This window comes from Ambystoma mexicanum, chromosome 2q, assembly GCF_040938575.1.
Source record: "Ambystoma mexicanum isolate Mex_15411 chromosome 2q, UKY_AmexF1_1, whole genome shotgun sequence".
Lineage (NCBI taxonomy): Eukaryota > Metazoa > Chordata > Amphibia > Caudata > Ambystomatidae > Ambystoma > Ambystoma mexicanum.
Window position 1 is genome coordinate 579825052 of NC_090924.1, and position 26211 is coordinate 579851262.

Consider the following 26211-nt stretch of genomic DNA (forward strand, 5'->3'; position numbering starts at 1 on the left):
TAAAAATGTTTTAAAAAATATATATGTTTCATCTGGTTCTGAATACTCATCTTGATGAATTTGTGACTGAATTGGAAGCCTCTGCAGCTTTGGTGGAATGGGGCAGGAGTCGTCCTCCCTATGTCTCTTAGGATTAATGTATTTATCTGAGAAGCCTATTGGGACATCTAACCCATATAATTTCAAATCTCTGCCTACTCCACAGTGAGGAGGGAAAGGCTGTTCAGAAGGGGGAGATTTACCTGATAGAGCCCCAGAGAGGGGCTGAGGGCCTTCCGAGTTCTACTCCCAACGAGAGGGGTTGCTTCTGGGCTGTTCTGCTGCTGAAATAATAGCAGCAAGACTCTCGCTTAACTTTGGCAGCTGAATGCTGGGTTTTGATGCGCCTGTAGGCGTCGTCGCGGTTCACGATGCCGCCGTAGTCTTAGGTGCTGGCGCGCCCTTGGATGATGTGTCGGCACTCGTGTCATTTTTTGTGGGAACGCCCTTATGGGAAGAAAGCCCAGTCGCATGCCGAGAAGACGGTTGCGGGGAGGGCGACGAACCGAGGTTCGGCAGACACCGTCAAATTTTCGGCAGGCCTGTTGGCACTTGCCGCTTGTTCGACGTGTCTGTCGAGGAAGCCTTAGGGGTTGTGAGGTTTGCCTTGGGTGGTGCATGTGTGCCCCTGTGGCCAGAGTGTGAACTCCCATAACAGAACGAGTGGTCTGTCTGTCAGGGGCGGGCATCTGGGAACCAGAGGGTTCCGACAAAAGGTCTATGGCTTCCAGGTCAGAGCCATGGCTGCTGCTGAAGTCCTCGTCATCCAAACCGACGGCGGCAACTTTCGGCCAGCATTGCTTAGGCCGCCCACCGTTTTGTCCACCTGTCCTTTAATGTCTTGGGACGAAAGAGTTTGAAACGCTTTTCATGGTCACGGGGTAAGCACCTATTGTTTGTTTATTTATATAGCGTGCAAAACCCTGAGGTATCTGGGCGCTTACACTTAAGAAATTAGTTTCAGTGCTTCAGGTTACAGAAAGGGGAGCATAGGTGGTGAATTACAACATTGTGGAATGTGCAAAGGTAATACATCATACGCAAAGTGCAAAAGAGAAGTACAAGGTGATCACATCCGTTGAGCCTGGCCCCTTGTTACAGGGCAGCAGCAACACACAGATGCAAAAGTCCAGCAATGGGCACATACATGGTGCCTACCCCATGTTGCAGTGCGGCAGCAGAACATAGATGAACAAGTTACTTTTTACCTTGTAACGTTCTTTTGATGGGATGTTCCTCCGATGTATTCCTTATCTTTGATAATTCGTCTCCAGCTTGCTGGCCTCGGAAATTTTTTCTCTGTAGAGGGCATGTGGCAGCCGCACATATGTCTCGGACCGGTACCCCTCTTTGGAGGGCCGAAGAGGCTGCGATACCCCTGGTTGAATGAGCCCTAAGATTTTGGGGTGGCTCTTTTCCCTGCCAGTTTGTAACATTCCAGAATGGCCAAAATAATCCACCTGGAAATGGTCCGTTTTGTTATGGGTAGTCCCGACTTGTGACCTGAGTATCGTACAAACAGTTCGTCTGCTTGCCTAATCCTAGCCAGTCTGCTGATGTAAAAGCTTAGAGCTCGCCTTGGGTCCAACCTATGTAGCCTTTCTTCCTCTTTCCCCGGATGGGGAGGAGGGTAGAACGAAGGTAAGATATTTTTATGAGTGATGTGTAATTCAGAAACCACCTTTGGGAGGAAATTAGGCTTGACCTGTAGGACAACTTTGTCCTTATGGAAAATTGTATGGGGGGGGGGGGTTTACAAGAAAGAGCTTGTAATTCGCTCACCCTCCTAGCAGATGTAGTGCTACCAATAGGACAGTTTTAAGAGTGAGAAATCTCAGCGAACAAGAGTGGAGTGGTTCGAATGGAGTACCCATTAGGAAATTTAAGACTACATTTAAGTCCCATAAGGGAACTTGGAATGGTCTTGGAGGATAAACATTAGTTAATCCCTTGAGAAATTGTATTACATGGGGTAGTTTGAAATACGATGGTTCCTCCGCAGTGCGCTTGAAGATTGAAAGCGCTGCGAGATAGCCTTTTACAGTGCCAACTTGAAGGCCTGAGTTTGCCAAGTAGAGTAGAAACGATAACACCGTTGGTGTGCCACATGAAAAAGGGTCGATATTCTCTTCTCTGCAGCAGTATAAAGACTTTGTTGCTGGCCTTCTGGCCGAAAGCAACACCTCCATGACGTCATCAGGGAGGTCCCAATCCTTGTACCTCACCCTTTCAGAAGCCAAGCGTGAAGGTTGAGGGTTCTGATGTCTGGATGGAGATCCTGACCTCCCTTCTGTGAGAGAAGATTCTCTTTGAGTGGAAGACGGATTGGAGGACAGATGGACATATCTAGAAGGTCCGTGTAGCACGTTGTCCTGGCCCAGTCCAGGGCAATTAGGATCATCTTCTCAACCTCCTGATCATTTGAGGAATAACAGGGACTGGTGGAAACGCGTAAAGGAGTGGGAACTCCCAATCCACTACGAACGCGTCCCCTAGAGCTCCTCTCGGGGGAAATTCCCTTGAACAGAACAGATCGCACTTCCAGTTGGTGTTGGTGGCGAACAGATCCACCTAAGGGGTTCCCCAAAGGGCAAAGATCTCTTGAAGGACTTCCTGAGCTAGCTCCCACTCGTGGGAGACTGTGCTCTGCCTGCTCAGAGCGTCCGCTGTCAAGTTCATCTCTCCGGCTAGGTGGACTGCCGATAGAGAGATTCCTTCCTGAATTGCCCAAAACCAGAGCTGCAATGCCTCTCTGCACAGTGGCAGTGACCCTACGCCTCCTCTTTTGTTGAGGTAGTGCATGGCCACCGTGTTGTCCGTCATTATCAGGACATTTCTCCCCTGTACTGATGGCAGGAAAGCTTTCAGCGCTAGTCTGATCGCTCTCAGCTCCAATAGGTTGATGGGTAGTCTGGACTCCGATGGAGACCAACGACCGCAGATGTCAAGTCGTTGGCATGGGCTCCCCACCCCGTGAGTGAGGCGTCTGTGACTACTGTTATCTCCGGCCATGGTTGCCAAAACAGTTCTCCCTTCAAGATGTTCTCTGGATAGGCCCACCATTGAAGGTCGTGGGCTACCTTGTCCGGAATCCAGAGGAGATCTGTCATTCTCCCTGAGAAATTCGACCACTGTGTTCAGTGCCCACTGAAGAGATCTCATTCTCAGGCGAGCCTCTGGCACAATGAAGATGCAGGATGCCATGAGGCCTAGCAACCTCAAAACTCGAAGGCTGGGAGACGTTGGGCATTTTGAAACTTGGTGACCATCTGCAGAATATCTTGAGCCCTCACCCAAAGCTTTTCCCAGGGAAGTGTCCAGGACCGCTCCAATGAACTGGAGTCTCTGTGTTGGTATCATCTATGACTTCTTTAAATTGAGGGAGAAGCCCAGTTTGTGAAGGAAGTGGCAGACATAATCTAGCTGGATCTGAGCTTGTTCCGAAGATACAGCTCTAATCAGCCAATCGTCCAGGTAGGGGTAGACGTGGATCCCTTCACTCCTTAGACTCACAGCCACTACCGACATTAGCTTGGTGAAGACCCTCGGGGCGGAGGTCAGCCCAAATGGCAGAACCTGAAATTGATAATGAGAGCCGCCAATTGCGAACCTCAGGTATCTCCTGTGTTTGAGATGGATTGGCACATGGAAATACGCATCCTGAAGGTCCAGAGATACCAGCCAGTCCTGGAGCTGGAGGGCTTGAAGCATCTGAGAGAGAGTAACCATCTTAAACTTGGCCTTCCTCAGGAACTTGTTCAATTCTCGTACGTCCAAGATGGGTCTCAGTCCTCCGTCCTTCTTGGTACGAGAAAGTAGGGGGAAGTACCAGCCCTTGTTCCTCTCCACTACAGGTACCGGTTCTATGGCACCTTTCTCTAGCAGGTCTACAATTTCCTGGAAGAGGAGCGGATCTGGAACTTTTAGAGAGCTGTGCCCCGGTGGATGACTGAGGGATGTGTAGAAAGGGTAGGCAGTAACCCTGGGCAACTGTCTCCAATGCCCAAGCATCTGACGTAATAACCTGCCATTCCGACAGATGGTGAGTTAACCTGCCCCCTACAGGTGTTTTGTGTGGAAAGACCTCAGAGTGGTTTGGGGGCGGCTGATGCAGATGCCGAGGGTAAAGAGGCACCTGCTGCGACTTTAGTACTTTTGACCCGTCCACCTCGGGTGGATCTCCTTTGGCCTCTTTGAGCCGGCTGTCCTCTGCCTTTCCCGAATGCGGAATAATAGCGAAAGGACTTTCCTCTCCCAGAGGTTCCTGAGGAGCGAAAAGGAGTTTGGCGGATTGCAGCTCCTAAAGATTTTGCTGCTGCTTTAGATGTTTGCAACTTTTCCAGACTGTCATCAGCCTTTTTACTGAATAAAGAAGAGCCGTCAAAGGGCATATTCAAAAGTCTGGCCTGTACATCTCGAGCAAAGGCAGACTTTCGCAACCATGCATGCCTGCGGATTGTTGTACTTGCCGCCATGGCCCTACTGATACTGTCAGTGGAATTGATGCCAGTTTGAAGTGATTCGCACATGGCATCTTTGCCATCTTTAATGATGTTCAGGAAGGCTTCCGTTTCCTCTCCTTCCGGTATGCAGTCAAGCGCTGATGAAGCACACTCCCACAGTGTGTGACTGAACCTGGCGAGCGTACAGGTGGCGTTGATGGACTTCAATGCCATGCTACAAGCAGAAAAGACTTTTTTGCCATAGAATCGTACCTTTTATCATCTCTATCCTGTGGGACAGTAGGGTAAGCGGATCTGCTGCTTGATGAAGTTGCCGCTTGAACCACCAGGCTCTCTGGAGTTGGGTGTTTTGATAAGTATTCAGGGTCAGCCGCAGCTACCCTATACTTGGCTGACAATATTTTATTGACTGCAGGGATAACCTCAGGAGTTTCCCAATTTGATGAAATCTTCCTTTGCAAGTCTGCATGGAAGGGGACCACAGGATCATCCTGTGGACCTTTGTCTAGTATATCTGTAAGGTCATCCTGTTGAAAAACAGGTGAAGGCGCAGACCAACCCATGAATTCAATAATCCTTGCCATCAGGGTTCTATAGGGTGTTTCGGCATGTTCCCCTGGGTCTGGTTTGATAAATTCCACTTCTGGGGAAGTGTCTAGCCCACTTGCCTCATGTAATGATTCCTGTAGGTCTTTCAACCTTCTTTCCTCAGCGGTAAAATCCTCTGAAACAGGTAGTGTGGTCCTCTGCAACCCGAAGGGTCTTACCTGGTCAGAATCCTCCCCTTCTTCATAGATTGAAGATAATCCAGGGTACTCTGACCTCGTAAATGGTGTAAAACCCATTTCTAAGCCAGAAGGAGCCAAACTCGTCATTATTGGGCGAGAAAACGTCGATGTCGTTGACGCCGATGTGACAGGCTTCGAAGGCGCCGAGAAAGGCGTCGAGAAAACTGAAGAGGTCTCGAAGAACTCGAGAGGATCGGGATCCTACTCAAAGATGTCGACGTTCTCGGTGTCGTGCCGGAGGCTCTTGGTATAACCGCTGGCTGTGAAGTAGCCGTGGTTTTCTCTTTTAATCGGCGTTGATGTCGGCGTCGACGATGGCGTCGATTCGATCGACCGATGCGTCGAAGAACCCTTCAACAACGGCGTCGATGGCGCCGATCCATACGTCGAAGGGATCTTCGACGACGGCGTCGAAGATGGTGCCTTCTTACCCGATGGCCCATGGCGCTCTCGGGTGGACTCTTTCGCCCGGGTGCAACGACTCGCGGCGTTTCGATTTTTTGGGTTTTTCACCCGGGGTATCACCCTCAGCTGTCTTCGAGGGGGTCGAGGCCGTTTTCTCAAAGACGCTTAGCATTTTCTTCCTGAATTCCTCCCACTCAGCCTGAGAGCTGTGTTTTGTGGGGCAGGAGACCCTTTCTGGGGAAACACAAGATGACGAGGAAGGGGGTCTTCGACGCTCTTCGTTGAGTGTCTAGATCTCGACGAGTGGTGGGAGCTACTTCGAGACCTAGAATGGGAATGCTTTCGACGGCGAGGAGACTAATGCCTCGGCCGAAGAAACTTTCGAGGAGGTTTTGACTGACTTCGCTCTCTCGAGCTTCCCCTTGTGCTCCTTCAAGGCTTTCGCCGTCATGGACATGCAGTCCTCACACTCCGAACAATGGTACTCGACTCCCAAGCACCACAAGCAGATCCTGTGAGGATCCGTTATCGACATTTTCTTTCCGCAGTCTCGACATTTTTTGAAGCTGGACCGCAGAGTCGTCGGTTCGGGTGAAGAAGCCATCGAGAACGAGTTGGTTTTATCGAGTAAATATAAGAGGTTTTATCTGACTGAACTGAACAACGATATTCCGAGGCCCCACGAAGCACAGAAAAACGGAACTGAGCAACGGACGCAGCACGTGGCTATTTATGGGCATGGTGACGTCGGCGCCGATACGGTGGCTGTCGAGGGACATCGACTCGGCAGACGTCGATGCGCAGCGCCCTCTACAGAGAAAACATTTCCGAGCCCAGCAAGCTGGAGACAAATTATCAAAGATAAGGAATACGTCGGAGGACACAATCCCTTCGAAGCAGAGATCCAGCAATAGGCAAATACAAGGTGACTTCCCCATGTTGCAGGGAGGCAGCAGCACATAGATGCGAAAGTCAAGCAAAGGGCACATACATGGTACCTACCCCATGTTGCAAGGCGGAAGCAGCACATAGAAGCGAAAGTCAAACAGTGGGCAAGTACATGGTGCCTATCCCATGTTGCAGGTGGGCAGCATCATGCAGCTACAAAAATTAAATAAAGGGCACAATCGGACTGGAAGAGTGGGATGAGGGGGAGGACATCATTGGCAGGAGAGGGGATGGGGGCACACAAGCATCACAGGTGACCGGGGGGAGGTAGGGGGCACACTTGCATCACAGGTGACCAGGGAGAGTAGTAGGGGGCACACAAGCATCACAGGTGAACAGCGGGGGGGTAGGCCCACACAAGCATCACAGGTGACCGGGCAGGTTAATGGGCACACATGCATCACATGCGACCGAGGAGTTAGGGGGCACACAAGCATTACAGGCGACCAGGGGGGGGGGGCTTTGGTAGGGGGCACCCAAGCATCAGAGGTGACTGGGGGGGTAGGGGCCACACAAGCGTAACAGGCGACCGGGGGGGATAACGACAGGGAGCTGACAAGGGCCTTACTGTGGGCCTTTGTGGTCTGGTGCCGGCTCCCGACTCCCGGTTGAGCTGATTGGCCTATCGAGGCAGGCCAACCAATAGGAGAGGGAGTCAGGGCCAAGCCACCCAGAGAGAAAGCAAAGTTCGAATGACCCGGCCATCTTGAAATGCCAGGAAGCACGTGGAATACAGGGCATGAAAAAGATTTAAAACGCAAAACCCAGGAAAATGGCCGTAGGAGCAGCAAGGCAGGCATCGGAATGAAGAAAAAACAAGGTAGTAATCTGCAAAGGGTGTCTTTCCAGGGGAATTTTCCGTTGCACGACAGACATTTAAATTGCATCCTCTCCATAGCAGAGGTAGATGGCAGCCAGACCAAAGAGGCCAAGAGAAGGGAAAAGGAAATGCATTCTCAAAAAGAATCAACCGAGGGCCCCACTCTCCCTACTGTAAAGGCCTTGCCAGAGGGCAGAGGCCACGCGGTCGACTGACGTCGATCAATGCACCAGTCGCCAAACAGCAGTGGTGTCATGACCCTTGCCCCTGGCCCCACTGGAAAGGCAGCCTTCCAGTTAGGGCCAGGTCAAAGGCCTTAAAACCTCATCCAAGACTCTCTTGGAGTCATAACCATCATGAAGACCAACATTAAGAATGGGACTATTTACTTGGGACTATTTAACTTGGGGGGGGGGGGGTTCAGCCAACATGGAGGCACGCACATAGCTCAGTTACAAGGAACTGAGCTATGCGGTCTAGTCTTTTGGGTGTGGCAGGCCTGGGACTACTTTACCTGGACTACTTTAGGTGTGGCAGGCCTGGGACTATTTTACCTGGACTACTTTACCTGAGACTATTAAAACCACACCCAAACAGCAGAACAAGCTTTGTGTTATTCTGCTGTGAGCAGCGTAACGCTCACCGCGTCCAGTTCTTTGATGCCAGCTTACTTGAAACCAAGGACCTGCAGAGAGAGAAAGAACACTGCGAAACTTACCTGGAACAATATCCTGTCTTCAATCCATCGCTGACTTCAGTTCCACTCACCTGAAGGTACTAACTCCATCATCCGGCACCGCATGCATCCTGGAATACCATAACCTGAAAAGAGGAGAAAGAAAGACAGCATTAGTAAGCGTTTACTCATGCTTCCTCCTGAATGAAGAAAGCCACACAATTCTTACCTGGGTAGTCATCTCCTGGTCAGTATCATTGCTGGAACATTACGGCACTCGGCGAGGAACATCGCAACCTGCCAGGAGAGAAAAGACACAGGTTAGCAATATAAAAGGCGAAACAGCGCCGCGCATCACACATTACTCACCGGACAGGATCGCGCACACCGCGCTTTCGTCTACCGGCCCATGCTCATCTTCAAACTGCATGACAAGACAACACCAAAATACCTTTCCATACCTAAAAGGAAAGAGGCAAGACATTATTATTCGAACTAAGAGGAACTTAAGAACTGCATATAAAGACTGTAAAGCAGCAAATCTACGGAGTCGCAGCAGGCCTGGATTCCCACAGGGGGGCTTGCACCAGTGAAGTAACTTGATCGCTGCTCGCCCCCCACATCTACGCGCCCCTGCCATGAGGAGCAGGACGGAGAATCCACCTTTTACAATATTAAGGTAAGGAGAAGGCCCAAGGGGAGCACGGAGTTGAGGCCAAGGGAAGTGGGAAGACAAAGACAATCTGGTATTGAAACCAGCTCTCCTACATTGCAGACCCATCTTTAACCAGAGGCCTTACCAAGGCACCGGGAGAGGGTTCGAGAGTGCAAATCATCCAACCAGGGCTGGGTGGCGTCCCAGTGGATACCAGGTGAGCGTAACAAGTGGATGTCTTCGGCGTAGGCGTCCACAAAGTAGTCATCGAAGAGAAGAACAAGTTACTTACCAACTGTAACGTTCTTTCAACTGGATGTTCCTCCCACGTATTCCTCATCTTAGGATATTCGTATCCTGCCAGCTTCGCTGCTTCGGAAAAACTATTCTCGGCAGAGGGCGCTGTGCACGAGGTCATGGCGTTGATGTCCCTCGACGAGCTCGGTACCGTGTCAGTGTCACCATCAGTAGCTTGTGCCGCGCCAGTTGGCTTCAGTTCTGTTTTTCCGAGGAAATATTCGAGGAACACCCAGGCGTGCCTCATGACTGATAGACTGTTTGTGAGAGGAAAGTGTAAGTAATGTAAACTGTACTGTGGGGTAGGATGGGAGGGGCAATGAGGAATACGTGGGAGGAACATCCAGTCAAAAGAAAGTTACAGGTGGTAAGTAACTTGTTCATCGAATGGATTGTGTCCTCCCACGTATTCCTCATCTTATGATAGACTCCCATAGCAGTGGTAATTTTCGAGGTGGGAGCCCTCATTGGAGGAAGAGGCATCTAAGCAATAATGCTTTATGAAGGTTTGCATTGATGCCCATGTTGCAGCTGAACAAATATCTGCTGCAGGGACTCCCCTCTTCAGAGCCGCAGAAGTAGCCTTCCCCCTAGTGGAATGAGCTCATAGCCCATCTGGTGGGTCTTTTCCCGCCAATCTCTAGCACTCAATTATCACCAGAATGATCCAGCGGGATATCGTTTGTTTTGTCACCACTAATCCTAATTTATGACCTGTATAACCCACAAAAAGTTGGTCATCTTGACGTAATTGTGACATTCTTGAAATGTAAAAACTGAGAGCCCTTTTTGGGTCCAGTCTATGCAGTCTACCCTCTTTTTTGCCCAAATGAGGAGGAGGATAGAATATTGGTAATATGATTTTTTGTGACAAGTGGAAGCCAGAAACTACTTTTGTTAAGAAAGATGGTTTAACCTAAAGAACCACTTTGTTCAAGGAAAAAGTAGTATATGGAGGTTAAGATGAGAGCCTGTTCACTAACCCTGCGGGCTTACGTTAAGGCCACAAGAAGGTAAGTCTTCAATGTTAGCCTCAAGGGACAGGAGTGCAGAGGCTCAAAAGGTATACAAGTTAGAAACTTAAGTACTAGATTTAAATCCCAAATTGGGACATGAACAGGGATTGGAGGGTATACATTAGTAAGCCCTTTCAGGAATTGAATTATCAATGGAATTTTGAAGTAAGAAACCTCTTCAGAGGAGCGCTTGTTCTGATCTGGGGCCCCAGATTGGCTAGATGCAATAGGAAATAGAGCACCATTGGGGTGCCACATTGAAAAGGGTCCACATCCTTATCTTTGCACCATTTACTGAATTTGTTCCAACAACACCGGTACAACGATTTTGTTGCTGGCCTTCTGGCCGAAAGCAAAATCTCCATTACGTCATCCGGAAGATCCCAATCCTTGTATCTCAACCTCTCAGAAACCATGCGTGAAGATTGAGTGTCTTGATCTCTGAATGGAGAACCCGACCTTCCTCTTGCGGGAGAAGATCCTCTCTTTGAGGAAGATGTATTGGAGGGCAGATGGACATGTCCAGAAGGTCCGGGTACCACGTCCTCCTGGCCCAATCCGGGGCAATTAGGATCATGGTTTTCCTGAACTTTCTTAGCCTCCTGACTACTTGAGGAATTACGGGGACTGCAGGAAAAGCGTACAGAAGTGGAAACTCCCAGTCCACTACGAACACGTCCCCTAGAGCTCCTCTCAGAGGAAATTTCCTTGAGCAGTACTGTTCGCACTTCCTGTTTACTGTGGTCGTAAACATATCCACTTGAGGGGTTCCCCAAAGGGCAAGGATCTCCAGAAGGACTTCCTGAGCTAGCTCCCACTCGTGGGAGACTGCTCTGCCTGCTCAGAGCATCTGCCACCGTGTTCTGCTCTCTGGCTAGGTGAACTGCAGATAGAGAGCTGCATTACCTCTCGGCACAGTGGTAGTGACCCTACGCCTCCTCTCTTGTTGAGGTAGTACATGGCCACCGCGTTGTCCGTCATTATCAGGACATTCTTTCCCTGTACAGAGGGCAAGAAGGCCTTCAGAGCTAGTCTGATTGCCCTCGGCTCCAATAGGTTGATGTGTAGTTTGGACTCCGATGGAGACCAAAGACCGCTGATTGTCAGATCGTTGGTGAGGTCTCCCCACCCTGTGAGTGAGGCGCCCGTTACTACTGTTATCTCTGGCCATGGTTGCCAAAAAGATTCTCCCTTGAGGATGTTGTTGTTACAAGCCCACCAAACTAGATCCTGAGCAACTGTGATTGGGACTTGCAGAAGATCCGACATACTCCCCGAGAACTGGGACCACTGAGTTCTGAGGGCCCATTGAAGGGATCTCATTCTCAATCTGGCCTCTGGCACCAGAAAAAATGCAGGATGCCATGAGGCCGAGCAACCTCAGAAAATCGAAGGCTGGCAGATGCAGGGCATTCTGGAACTTTGTTACCATCTGCAGAATGTGGAAAGCTCGCACCTCGGGAGGCGAGGCTTTGCCCGAGGAAGAATCCAAGACTGCTCTGATAAACTGGAGCTTTTGGGATGGTATCATATGAGACTTTTTCAAATTGAGGGAGAAGCCCAGTTTGTGAAGGAAGTGACAGGTGATCGACCGATGTTCCTGAGCTTGTTCAGGAGAACGCGCTCTGATCAACCAATCGTCCAGGTAGGGGTAGACGTAAATCCCCCGTTTTTCTGAGACTCGCTGCTTCAACTGCCATCAGTTTGGTGAAAACCCTCGGGCGGAGGTCAGCCCGAATGGCAGAACTCAAAACTGAAAGTGAGCACCGCCAACCGCAACCCTCAGGTACTTTCTGTGCTTGGGATGGATTGGCATACGAAAGTAAGCATCCTGAAGGTCCAATGATACCAACCAGTCTTGGAGTTGGAGAGCCTGAAGGATCTGAGAAAGGGTTAGCATCTTGAACTTGTCCTTCCTGATGAACTTGGTCAAGTTTCTTAAGTCCAAGATGGGTCTCAATCCTCTGTTCTTCTTTGGAATGAGAAAGTAGGGGGAGTACCAACCCTCGTTCCTCTCCGCTACAGGTACCTGTTCTATTGCACCTTTCTCTCGCAGGGTTAAAATTTCCTGCAACAGGAGCGGATCTGGTATTTTGACAGAGCTGGTTCCCGGTGGATGGTCCTGAGGCCTTTTTAGGAAGGGAAGGCAGTAACCTTGAGCTACTGTATCCAGGGCCTAAGCATCTAAAGTAATGCCCCACCATTCTTTCAGATGCTGAGAGATTCTGCCTCCCACCGGGGTTTTGTGTGATAAGGCCTCAGAGTGATTTGGAGGCGGCTGCAGGAGCGGCTGAGGGCAAAGATGCCATTCCTGAGGCTGGTTTTGCAATTTTTCGTCGTCCACCACGAGCGACATTTCTCTTGCCTCTTTGAATGGCCTGTCCTCATCCTCTACCAAAACAGGAGTAGTACCGAAAAGAACAACCTCTCCAGGAAGATGAGCCCGAATAAGGTTTCTGAGGCTGTCGCATGGAGGCGCTGAAAGATTTAGCTGTCGCTTTTAAGGTCTGTAGTTTTTCTAAGCTTTCATCAGCTTTACTACCAAACAGCCTCAAGCCATCAAAAGGCATGTTGAGTAGTCTGGCCTGCACATCTGGTGCAAACCCCGACTTCCTCAACCACACAAATCTGCGTAGCACTATGCTAGCAGCCATGGATCTGCTGATACTATCAGCAGTATCCAGTCTATACTGGAGACATTCCCCCATTGCCTCCTTTCCGTCTCTGACAATATTCAGGAAGCCTTCCCTTTCCTCGCCTTCCGGAATATATTCAGCCGCCGCCAAAATGCAGTCCCACAGGGTATGGGTGAACCTGGCCAGGGTACAGGTGACAGTTGACTTGAGACCCATTCTACCCGAAGTAAAGACCTTACGGGCCTAGGCATCCACCTTCTTATCCTCTCTATCCGGGGGGATAGATGGATATGCTGTCTGTCTTGAGGAAGTTGCAGCCTGAATAACCAGACTTTCTGGAGTGGGATGTCTGTTTAAATAATCGGGATCAGAACTAGAAGTTCTATACTTCTTTGGAAAATTACTGTTGACTGCAGCAATTGCATCAGGAACTTCCCAGTTTCTTTCTACCATTCTCTGAAGTGTCCTATGGAAGGGGAGAACTGAATCCTTCTGGTGGCCCCGATCAAGTATGTCAGTCATATCATCCTGATCAAAAGTGGGTGGGGCCCTAGCCAATATATTCCACCACTCTATTCATTAAACTCCTGTACCCTGAATCTGCAGGGTCAGGTTTTGCAAACTCCAGCTCAGGTGATCCATCAATGCCACTAGCAGAGTGAAGGGTATCACACAGGTCTCTCGTTTTTGATTCTGGATCAATTAATTCTTCTGGGACCTCTCTGGTACCAAATTGTACTCCAAAAGGAGAAACCTCTTCTTCAGAGCCACTTGCTTAAAAAATATAAGGGACGATTTGGCGTCAACTCAAGTCTTACGAGTGTCACCCATACTACTGGGTTTTACCACAGTAGTTCCTGACTTCCCTGTGTCGTCCGACATAGCGACCGGGGTCTGGTTCTTTTGTGGCTTCTTTGAGGGGGTCGAGACCGCATTCTCAAAGACCTTCATCATCTTCCTTCTAAATTCCTCACATTTTCTTGGGGAATCCGATTTAGTCGGGCAACATACCAATTCGGTAGATGTATCGGAGGATGAAGAGGGGGATCTATGTCTCAGCTTAACCTTTTTTGAAGAGGAAGATGAAGAGCGTCTCGATCTACTGCCAGATCGAGATCTCTTAGAGTGTTTACAACGATCTGATTCTTTCGAATTGCTCGACTTATGTCTTTTTGATGAGGCATTCGAAGAGGCCTTAGAAGCTTCCCGCCCCACCACCAGTTTACTTTTCCTCTCACGAAGGGCCTTCTCTGTCATCGACTGACAGTCGCCGGTTCGATGGTCTGAACCTAGGCACCAAAGACAATCACTGAGGATCTGTAATCGACATCTTCGATCCGCAGTCGATACATCTTTTAAACCCCGTCTTGGGAGTAGAAGGGGTGGAAGAAGATAACATTTTCAGAAGAACATTTCTAAGTGGCATTCTTGAGAGCGAAACAATCAGAAAAACGGAACTGAAGCGGCACAAGCTATTTATACTGATGGTGACGTCGACACGGTACGGAGCCAGTCAAGGGACATCGACGCCACAACCTCCGATCAAAGGCCCCTGTCTTTCCCTGTCTTCGGATGACCTCTGATCCAGCCGCACTATCCCTAATCTTCAGATCAGTCACTGGAGACATGCTGCACACCCAGCTCCCATCCATCAGCCCGTCACTCCCAGCTCAAGGTAAGAGTTGGCCAAGATGTCCCAGCCACGCTGCCCACCCCTTTTCCAAGGATCCCGGAACCTCATAGACCGCCTCCAGCCCGTGGGCACCCCACTTCTGCACATCAATAACATACAAGTCACTGCTTCACCCTCCGTTGTCAAAAAACAGCCCATCAATCATTCCTCTTCCTCCCCCCACCAGATTCTTGCAGCCCTTATTCATGAACGCCACATCCTCTGCTGCTCTTGCTAGTGCCCACCCTGCATCAGCGACACCACCAACCATTACCAGACCCGCCCTACCAGTCACCAGGAGCACAAACAACTGTTGCTGCATTCACCCTACAGATACACTGCTCGCCAAGCTTGTGGGATTCAGCCCTCTACACCCTCGCCCACAAACCTCCCCTCCAGCACTATAAGGATCATCAAGCCACGAAACCGCAAAACTCCAACTACAACGACCCACTATGAACTTCACCGATCCACATTTGACCTGTGCACCAGCCTTACAACCCACCACTGGCTTGAATATTCCACCCACCACCTTGCGATTCCAGCCCATACTACCATAACTCACTTTGCTCCTCACTGTAACTACAATGGTGACATTGTTTTGCTTAAACTGCACTGTGCTAAGCTGAACCCATCAATACTAGCAATGCTGCCTCTAAGTTACCCTGCACTAACGCGGACCTCTATGGTAGTAAACATGTTGTACCTATGCTGCCCTGTGCTAGCGCTGACCCCAATAACACAAATAATTATGTACCTATGCTGCCGCTGACCTCTATGATAGCAGATCTGTTGTACCTATGCTGCCCTGTGCTAGCGCTGACCTCTATGGTAACAGATATGTTGTACCTATGCTGCCCAAGTTGCCCTGTGCTAACACTGACTTCCCTACCTCTTTCCCCCCCCCCCAATGCCCCAAGCTCTACGCCACACTGCCATGTCACCCCCTTTACACCACCTACCTACCCTTAAATGGACTGGCACCCCCTTCACACCACAACAATGTCACATATAGATTTACTAAGCTGCCAGCCCCTCCCAAACCCCCCATCAACACTCACTCATATCAGATACCCTCAACAGCCCACCCCGACTCCACCTCACCCACCACCATTCATTGCTTCGACTCCCTGTCTGGGCACCACACTGTTAAGATGGATTTCTGAACTCTGACCTAGTGGGAAGAGGTTCAGGAGGCCAGCCTAGTTTCTTATGACAGGGTAACCTTCTGGACAAGCCAGACCAATCAAGGGAGCATTGGGGTGGTCAAGACTAGATCTCAGGAGGGGTGAGGGTGACTGAAAGACCTCAATAAGCAAACAGAGTAAATGTATTCAAGGCCTTTGAGTTTCAACACTATAGTCATTAACATTAACACTTTTAAACCAACACAATCCTACTAAAATACATGTATAGAAAAACAAGGGGCCTAAAGGGTTAGTGCACGAAATGGGTCCACAACCTAGAAAAGGGAAGGAAGCAGGTGGTGCACAGAGTCTCTAGGCAGTTCTTCAGAAATCAAAAGCCTAACTGAAAGGCAGTCCAGTCCCCAAAATGAGAGGAACCTATTGCTTTAATGTACTTGCAATGCTGGCGCACGCGGTAGTGCAGATGGGCGAACCAAGTTCTTTTGTAGGGTCTGTAGAAGCTCAGGAAGGCAGGTGAGGTGATGCAGAATAGGTTCCCACTATTCGAGGAGTGTCTCCGCAATAGGGCATGGCAGTTTCCAAGAGTTGGGAATAGTTTTCTAACTCGGGCTAGCTGTGGAAAGGAGAGGGGATCTCAGGGGCCACTCATGCGTAAAAATGGATGGATGCGCTAGGGGCTACCGATAAGGCTTTAAGAAGAAAAAAAAAAAAAAAAACAAACAAGGGTTGCTTACCGGCCCCATGTGCACTTTGGACCAAACTTCAGCAGTCCAGTCCAATTCAGTTGCAGGTTCAAATGCGACAATCTCATGGCTCTGCAGCGTTCAGTGGCGAAGTTACAGCGTTGATTCCCAAACGGAACAGTGGCGATTTCTCTGCTCCTGGTGGATGGATCAGGCCAGTTTCACTGTAGCAGGCTTCAGGGCACAGAGGGTCACAGCTGCAATGAACTTGCAAAGTTCGTCACCAGGGCTCGGTGACACAGTAACTGTGTGTACTCCGGTTCGGGCGCTCTCTCTTTACTTGAGACCTCAGAACGCCAAGTGTACGAAAATCATTGCGAGTGCCGTGAACACAGAGCTTGTGATGTACCAAGTTTCGAAGGCCTCCTCGAAACGGCTGCGGTGACAGAGCAAAGGTCCTGTGTAAGCTGGTCAGCCCACTGGTTGGACCACAGACACTTCAGAGAAGGCTTACTTGCAGGGTTTGATGAAGGTGCCGAGAATAGTTGTTCCCACTATTCCAATGGGTCGAACCGCCTTCGCAGATCTTCTAGTTCGATCAGATGCAGAGGGGTCCAGCAGGACAACAGCGGGCTCAGGCTGCCAAACCTTCCAGCGGGTCAGCAGTAGTTCCTCGACTCAGCTTCTTAGGTTCAGGATACTTGGATCCTATCCTTCTTTCAGTGAGAACTCCAGAGATCAACATGGTATGGGTGTTTGGAGCCTTCTCTTATCCAGAATCTCCTTCACGCCAAAACGAAGAGGACACAATGGGAGATTTGCTCACATACAGGTACAACACCATACGTGGACCAATCATGGACCACGGTGGTCCCAGGCATTCACAGCACACCAGACTCCCTGGCACGCACAATGTGTACTGGAACTAGACAGTCCAGCCCACATTGTGGAAGCGCACACACAAGGCTTCAGAAGCCCAGAAGGACCTACCCGGGTCGGCAAGATGGCCAAATGACAGGACTAAGAACCTCGTGTATGGCCATTTTGGAGCCAGGTCACCTAATTACGGTAAATGCGGTTTACCCGGCAGGAAAGGGTTAAAAATACGTGAAAAGATAAGCTGCCACCAGCCATGTCCAAGACACATCTGCACTTCTCCTAAAAAAAATCTTTGAGAATATCTAGGGCCTTTAGAAATGACAGGAAGACCCAAGTGCACTATACTGGAAGGTACATTGTGCACTTGCAACATGTTGCAGACAAGTTGCAACATTGACAAGGTCTAAGGGAAACAAAAGTCTCCCAGTACTGACTCTAAGGGCAAGTCAGTTTCCCCAAGTGAGCGAAAAGCCCAGGGTAGCCACAGGCCTCTGGAGTGGAGACGTCCAGTGTGGGCTCCCCAGCCCTCCAGGGAAGCGTCTGTAGGGACCGTGTCTTGGTATGGGGGACACTTGAAATCCGTGCCACGGGCGATGCTGGAGCTCACGCCCAACCACCTTATTGCCTGACGGAACTCCTCACCCAGCACAATCCTGTCTGCAAAGCTTCCGGACACGTGTACCCACTGAGCGCCCAGTAATTCCTGAAGGGGCCGCATCCGCAACCTGCAGAGCCTGACCAGGTAACTACACAACAAAATGCCGAGCAGCAACTTGGTGGTCCGTATCGTGGCGATCTTCAGTGCCAACAGCTGTTACACCTTGCCAAAATCGCCGCTATTCTCTATTCTGATGCCAGCCGATCTCCCATTGGGGTGCATGGGGGGGCCCCAACATCCTGGCCAGTTCAATCGTGCTTCTGGGCCTGCGTGCCTCCTTGGAAAGACCCTGGGTTGTGTAACGGGAGGGTTGGTGGTACAAGGGTGATGCCACACCGAAACACTTCGACGATCTTCCGGATTTACCTCCTGAGGCACGAAATGAAGGGAGATGTTGCTGAAACGTGCCCAGGGCACGGGCCTTCTCCGTGTCAGTCTTGATGACTTGCAGCAATTAGTCGACGGCCTTCCGAGAGAGTGTGTCCCCATCGAACGGCATGTCCAGGACCATCGTCTGAACTTCCTGCCAAAAGTTGGTGGCTTTCAACCAGCCACGATGACGGAGGCAGACACCATTCCCCATCTTTCGGAACCCCGGGTCTGCGCCGTCCAGAGCCACGGGCATGGTCCAATGCAACGCACCCTCCTGGAGGATCTCCAGCACCTCGACCCGCTTGTCGTCAGAGAGAAATTCCAGCAGCTGGGCTATCTCATATCACAGCTCCCTATCGTAGCTGGCCAGAATTGCAAGAGCATTCGCTGCCTTGACCGTTGTTGCCGCCGAGTAGATCACGTTCCTACCAATGGCGTCCAACCTCCTCCCCTCACTATCCGGGGGAACTGAGGCTGAAGACAATGGATTTGAGGACTTCTTCCTTGCAGCCGCCGAGACCACCGAGTCCTGGGAGGGCTGCGACCGCAGGCACTTGGGTGCAGACTCTGGCACCCGGTATTTCTTTTCCAGCCTGTCTCTTCATCTGGGCTGAGGCGGGATTCCTCATCAGCGCCAGGCCATCATCCCAAACGTCGTCCAGGAGAGGCACTGCCAGAATGGTCTTCCTCTTCGCCTCTCGGCGCTGGTAAAGGAAATCCTCCTTCTTGGTCTCTTTTGGCATCAGCTGGAGGAGCTCAGATGCGCGGGCGACCATGGAGTGGAATGATACCACTTCGTCCGAGGGAGAAGCTCTCAGCGGTGGGTAAACGCTGCCGTCGTCATCCGTTGTTGCCGTGTCTGTCCCTGTAGCTCTAGGGGGAAGGGTATGTGAGGCGGTTGATGAGCAGCCGTGAGATGCTGTTTCCTCTTCGCCTGTGGGGGGGCCCGGTACCACCGGGGCTGGCGACGGGGGTGCCATCGGCATCCTCCTCTGGATCTCAGACACCAGCATGTAGAGAGTTGACAGGATGTCCAGCGATACGTCCCTGGGAGATGGCAGGGGAGTAGGCTTGCTGGGCCCATCTCCTACTTTGTCAGCAGCTCTGCCGTCCCCCTCGACGATTCACATCCGCAATACCGGAAATCTTGCCATCCTCCTCTGACTAGACCTTTCGGCTGCTTTCAAGGTCATTGATCACGACATCCTCTACAACCACCTCACAGACCTGTTCAACCTCTCTGTCGAAGCAGCTGACTGGATATAGTCCTTCCACAGCGAATGCACCTCCAGAGACTTCGCTGGGTCAGAATCTGCAGATCCCACCCGGTCTCCTTTGGCATCCCCAAGGATCCTGCTGGTCACCCACACCCTCTAATATGTACACCGAGCCACTCTTCGACCAACCAGATAAGCAAAACATCCCCTACACCAACTTTACGGATGACACACAGATCCTCCTCAAACTAGACTCTGACAATATCAACCAAATCTTCAGCATCATCCAGGGGTGCATGGCAAACCACCACCTATGCCTCAATGATAAGAAAACTACTCATTGCCTCAAACACCTTGACCCACCTTCTCCTTCTACATCGATGGCAACACCACCCCTGTTTCCTCCCATGTCAAAAATCTAGGGGTATACCTTGATGCCAAACTCAACATGCACAAACACGTCAAGGCTGTCACCTCATCCGCGGCCTACTCAACAAAACTCAATCTATCCAGGAAATTCCTCACCAGCGACAACTGCCTCACACTACCCAGAGCCATCATAGGGAGCAAACAACTATTGTAACACCTTTCTTGTGGGTACCTCCTCAAAAAACAATGCCTTCAGAGCAGAATGGGGGATGAAACATTCCGACCACATCTCCAAGGCGAGACGCAAAGCCCACTGGCTGCCAGTCCGGGCTTGCATAGAGTTCAAAATCCTATCCATCACCCACCGTTGCCTACATAACACTGCTACTTACCTACCTCACCCATCGCATCACAAAAAAAACACTGCACGCAGCCTACACTCCTCCTCTAGCTCCCTAAACACCCCAAGGTTCTCCAGGAAAAAAGCAGGAGGATCCAGCTTTACAGTCATCACTCCCATTCTCTGGAACCCCCTTCTCCCCAACATCAAAGAAGACCCCTCCTATATGTCTTTCCGCAAAAAGGTCAAAACATTTATATTCAACAAGTACCATTGACTCCATTTCTGTCTATGCACCCATGACACTCTGACTGTAACTTATTTTCTATCAATGTACCGTCTACTCTGTAATCTCTAGCGCTGTGATAGCTCCGGGTCCTGGGCGCGATTTACAAATTCAATAAATAAATAAAAAACAGCCATTTCAGTTTTGTTCAGTTCTTACCTAGTTTATAATTTTGCATGTCCACTGTAAAGGTGGCTTGATAAAAAAAGTTGGTCTCTGTCACAGAGGTGCTAGGGGGGACCCCACATCAGTGAACTCAACTCAGGATCTCTCAGGGTGACTGATGGGCTCAAGTCACACCCACCCTTTATTATGTTATTTAATGTTTATTCACTAGAGTTCTCTCTGGGATTCCACACATATGCCAAACATTCAAAGTATCTACATTTAAAGACTATTCCATAACTAAGACATTCACATTTTTATTTCATTTATATATTTTATATATTTGCAAATCTCCCCCAAGGGTATCAGTGTGCCCCACAATTAACCTAGTATGGAAGACGTACCACTAAATAGGAAAGATATGAGGAATATTTAGTTAATTTACTATGCAGTCACTGCCAAAAAGTGACATCTGCTAAGGCAGTCATGCAATCAAGGAGGGTCTTATTTGATCACTGGCATTGCCAACAGTAATATGCATATGAACATTGAAGGACAAAATCGTTACTACCACCAGGAAAGTTTCATAAAAAACAAGCCAGAGCTATTTGCTCTGCCAATGTTTGTTGTATCACTAACATTGAAATGTACACATCTAGCTCACTGAGCGGATGGCACATGAGGTAGGAGAGAAGCAGTGTTGGCATACCCCTTCCACATTGATTTCAGTGAGAATTTGGCCTGACATCCATGTACTTCCCTTTACTCGATTTGTGACCAGCATTCGTCCAGGAGTACATCCTATTCTATTAATGAGAACAGTGTTAGATGTAGTATCTACGGCTCAGTGGTCCATCAACAAAGTAGTAGGTCATAATGATAAGAGCATTAAGGTGGGGGAGCTGTACATTCCATTTAAATGTTCTTCAGCAGTTTACAGTGGAAATGTAATTCTCAGGTGAGGAAATGTTCTTGTCTGAAGCAAGGGTGACAAAACTGAAAGAGTGCAGAAGCTCTAAATCCATACAGGACAATATACAATATATCAGAATTAAAAGGATGACACATTTTGTTTAACAAAAACATACCTCTCTTTGCCAGAATTTCAAGACCTTTTTTAGTTCTCATCATCTTTTTTTTAATATTTTCATCTCTTTCCTCAGTTTCCTCTTTTTCTTTTTCTTGCTCGCTGTTTCTTTTCTTTGCTTCATCTTCTGTATAATTCAGCTCAAGTACCATAACCTTTACATTATGTATCACACCTTGCTCATCCAGAGTTCTCTCTGCCGATACAAATGAAAGGAGTTTAAAAGGTAAGCAATTTCCAGTTCCCAAATTATGGATCGGACAGGAGTTCCAACTTTGTCTGTCGTTGATGAGTGACTTGTACAGAAGGTTTAAGATGCATACTTTTTAAAGGCAACAACCAAAATAAAGTACTATTGACTGACAAAAGGTTTAAGATTATTTCCACCACCATCTAAAGTTTCTTGAGCTAGCAATGGGACACATTTGCCCTTTGAATGATCAAGAATACCTGCATCCTGTAGAAAAAAATGGCCTGTAGGCAGAAAAACCTATACTGCATTAGGCACCATAACACACAGTTTAAAGTAAAACACGGCAATAAGTCAGCAAAAGCATATAGGATGTTACAGCTAACATAGGAAAATAAGTAAACAGATGTACTACTCTCATGTGACCATTTTTGTAATGAGTGTGCCCTCTAACCATCCCAGAAATCCCTTTTCCCACACACCCAGCAACCACTTGATTGAACTCCATATACATACAGTGCTCTGTATGTGATTGTAAATCCCATTCATGCATACATGCAGTGGTTCAAAAGATTATGTGGAGTGTTTTACTATTTGAAGTAGCAAAATAGTTTTGTTACCAAGTAAAAGGGTCATTCTCATTAGCAGTGGGAACTTTTTGAAGGCAAGAGCATATATATCTGATCTCTAAAACCATCATCCTTTTTTAATACATGCTTCTTTGTACCTATATCATGCACATTAAATCCTACATTTTTACGTGAACGTTTTTCTTAAGAACTTGCATTAATATTAGAGCTTCTTCCTATGGCACTGCTCTACGGGCAACACTGCCCTAAACCAATCTATGGAGCTGTGCAAGTTAAAGCAAGTGGCAGGTGCATAGATGTTCATTGTTTCCGGTTTTCTCCCTTTCTGGTTTTAGTGGAAAATATAACCTTAACTATTGCTACGAAGATTAAATTGAAAAAAGAGATGCTGCGGAGAAATCTATCGAGACAAGAGGCAACACTGTGGCATGATTGTACTGAACTACTAATTGTTATTTCTTCTTACACTCCGCCACATGAACCAATAATGGCTTATTTAAAATACAGATCTCCAATCAGGAGGAGATCTGACTCCTGAAGTTGCATGCCTGGGATTTTAAATCGGGGGACAAGTGCAGTGACCTTTCTTGGTGTGCCATTGCAGAGGCGCATGATCCTTTGCAGGTCAGGTCAGCATGGGTTGTTAAAATATTTCCCTTTTCTGCCCCTTTCCCCATGCATGCGGTGCCTAGCAGCAGCTCCAACAACTACATGTGCGGCTCATTTTACGTTTTTATGCTGTCCCCTCGTCAATGCCTCAAGCACCCAAACACTCCAGGCAGTCTGCATTGTAATCTGGCAGTGGCGCAGGCGCATGGCCCTCTCTGCTACCTTTTAATTTAAACGGACTCCTCGTTAGCTACCCCCCTCTATCTGTCCACCCACCGAAGGCCTGTTGCAGCTGCATGTCTGCCTGCCTAGCTACAAATGCAATCCTACCCCATGTCTGCTTACACCCACCCTGCTCGAAACTTATCTGCATACAGTAAGGGGTCAGAAATGAAAGGCGGACACAAAGTTGTAATATTTTCAACATCAACCATTTTTATTAACAGGAAGGGGCTTGGATAAAGGCCCATCTTTCCCTATCCTAAAGAGAATGTCCCTTCCTATGAAACTAAAACTAAAGCAGGCTGGCCTTGTGTCCAAACTATACCTTCACACCAACATACAAAATCAAAAAGGTACAAGGTAAATGTTTCTAATTTCAATTCAACACACATTTTCAAAAATCTGTAACTCCAACAAAATGATCCATGAGTTCATGGGTTGGCACCCTTCCCCGGAATGGTTTCAGGAACATTTTTCAAAATGTTCTGTTTCAACAATAGTCTATTAAAGGCAATGAAAAATGTCTCTTTCACATTACACTTTTCACGGGACGACAAAACAAATGTTTCTTATACAACACTGGTTGCAATTTAGCAAAAGAAAGGGTTTCCTACTTTTTTTTCAGGTTGACAAAAAAAAACGTCTTTTCCACAACACTGGTTGGACTACAGAAAAATTAAAATCTTTTCCAGTTTTCAGGATGATTAAACAAATGTATTTTCTCCAATATTGGTTGAAGTATGACAAAAGGCAAGTCATTTCTAATGGTCTGGTGCATAAAATGTTCAATTTAAAAAACAACTTTATATGAGTTTCTCTTTAACACAACAGCCCAAAATGGGTTCCCATGTATACTCTCGTGCCAGGAAACTTCTCAACTGAAACTCTAGATATCCTGGTTTACTACCCTGCCAGGAACATCTCCCCTTTGATTCATGCAAATCCCCTGATGTACTCTCCTGCCGGGTATCTCTTCCCAAAAAGGTTCACTACCTGATGCGTATCTCTTATCAGGTCTTTTTGTTACATTCACATTCTTCTTAGATATAATACTTCTACAATACACTTCTACAATAATAAAACTTTGTTGACTTCAGGTATTACTTGTTCCAACTTCCCCCATACTGACATCCCATATCTGAGGGTTTGTTCAAGCTCTGTCTGTCAATCTTTGTATGAATATCTCTTGGCAATGCTTGTTCCAGGTTTCCCCATATTGAAATTTCATATTAAGAGAATTGTACAACTTTTGTCCTTGCTTGTCAATTCAAATTGGTCGGTATTCAAAAATGCTTCCAAAGTGTTCATTAACGTGTTGACCCGTCCCGGGGTCCCCTACTCTTTTAGGTTGACTCGCCAGTGTAACGTGCAGCTGCACAAAAGTTTTTGTTGGGCAGGCTTCCCCTTTTGGCAGTTCACCGTTAGCGGTCCCCTACAGGGCACCCGCTATGACTCCACCGAAGTTCCTCTCCTCCAGTCCTAAACGCCTCCAGACTTTTACTAGCAAATGTTTCCTATTCTCCCCACGGCTAGTCTCTGTGAGTCTGCCTCTGGGTTAATGTCCTGCTCTGCGCACTCTCATCTTTCAATCTGCAACTTGTAGGTGATTTCCAAATTTGAAATTCATTCACAGCTGACTTTGATCCCGACAACTGGACTGCACTTTGTACTTGGGTTCACATTCACTCCATATTGACTCCTTGATTCTCTTCCTCGTCTCAATACTTGAGGCTTTCTGGGACTTGGAGTCCAAGAATATTTCAAATGGTTTTAAGTTACATTGTTGGACAGTTATTTACATAACAATCGTCAAACATTAGATGTTAAATGTGTTTTAGACTTATGTACATGTGATGACTAGATAGAGATTTGTTTGAAATATGTAACAAAAGCAGGTTTCAGGTCTATTAAATGGTTCTGAATAATGACAACATGCCATCAAAACCTCTGGAATGAAGGGATCCTTCTCAAGAAACGGTTAAACACCACTTCTCTCCTGTTGGAGTCACCACTGCCCCTTGACAGCCATCTCCTCCCATGTGATCCACCCTCAGAATACCAACCCCAGGGTCAGGATCAGGTAGCGGCTGCCTTCCCCTGGCCACATGGAAGGAGACTTTAGGCTGGGGCTCAGTGACGGCTCTGCAGGATTCATCACAATACCCCACCCTACTCCATGTCTGCCTACCCATATTATAGCCTACCGTGCCCTACGGCTGACTTCCAAACGACTGCCTAACACTATACCACCTTTACCAAAGCCTGTTAATCACATTCTACCACATCCAATCTACCCCTACCCACTCTACAACACTCTTTAACCCACACATCGCCCAACCCAATCTACCTTGACCGATCCACTTGACCCACCTCACCCCACTCTACACTACCCTAACCCCACTCCACACTACCTCCAACCCAACCCAGGCCTTTGTTGCCATCCAAACCCCCACACACTTGTGTGACATCCGACAGAGCAGCCACTCCAGCGCCACATAGCATCCACAGCAGGTGATCACAGAAATGGACCCTACCTTGTTACCTTGTGAAGATAACTGTTCAGCAGCACTCGCACGGCTGCAAGTGAAAGAGAACCAGCGGTGGTACAGGGACCCAGCACCACAAATTCAACAGCTCGGGTGAAGCTGTGTTACACTGTCTGGCACTGACGGGCAACATCTACAACTGGCAGACAAGATTCAAGACTGTTCTTTTTGATTTTACAGCAGCCAAAGTATTGCAGCAAAAAATACAGAAAATAGCGGTTTTCTTTTTTTATTTTAAAGCATTTAATATGCAGGGCAGACCCCCCCCCCCCCGTACCTCCTCTATACTCTGCATTAAATGACTACACCATCCCATCCCCCACATATATAGACTCATTAAATCTTTATTTTTTATTTTAAAAACAGTATTTTCTGTCTTTTTTGCTGCAATAAAATCCCTTGATACCCTCAAGACCACCAAGGACTAAAACAAGGGGCACAGACACTAACAAATCTGGAGGTTTCATCCCTTCTTTCTTGGGGGAGCCACCCCCT

General features: G+C 48.4%; 1 protein-coding gene across 9 annotated transcripts in view; it reads right to left on the reverse strand.

Moving 5' to 3' along the window:
• Nucleotides 1-26211, reverse strand: part of NUB1 (negative regulator of ubiquitin like proteins 1) — a 1721658-nt gene that overhangs the window by 1264394 nt on the left and 431053 nt on the right. For all 9 annotated transcript variants that reach the window (XM_069647724.1, XM_069647720.1, XM_069647723.1 and 6 more), the window contains one exon: nucleotides 21561-21755. In XM_069647724.1, coding sequence (XP_069503825.1) covers nucleotides 21561-21755 — 195 coding nt within the window. The remainder of the gene's footprint in view (nucleotides 1-21560; nucleotides 21756-26211) is intronic.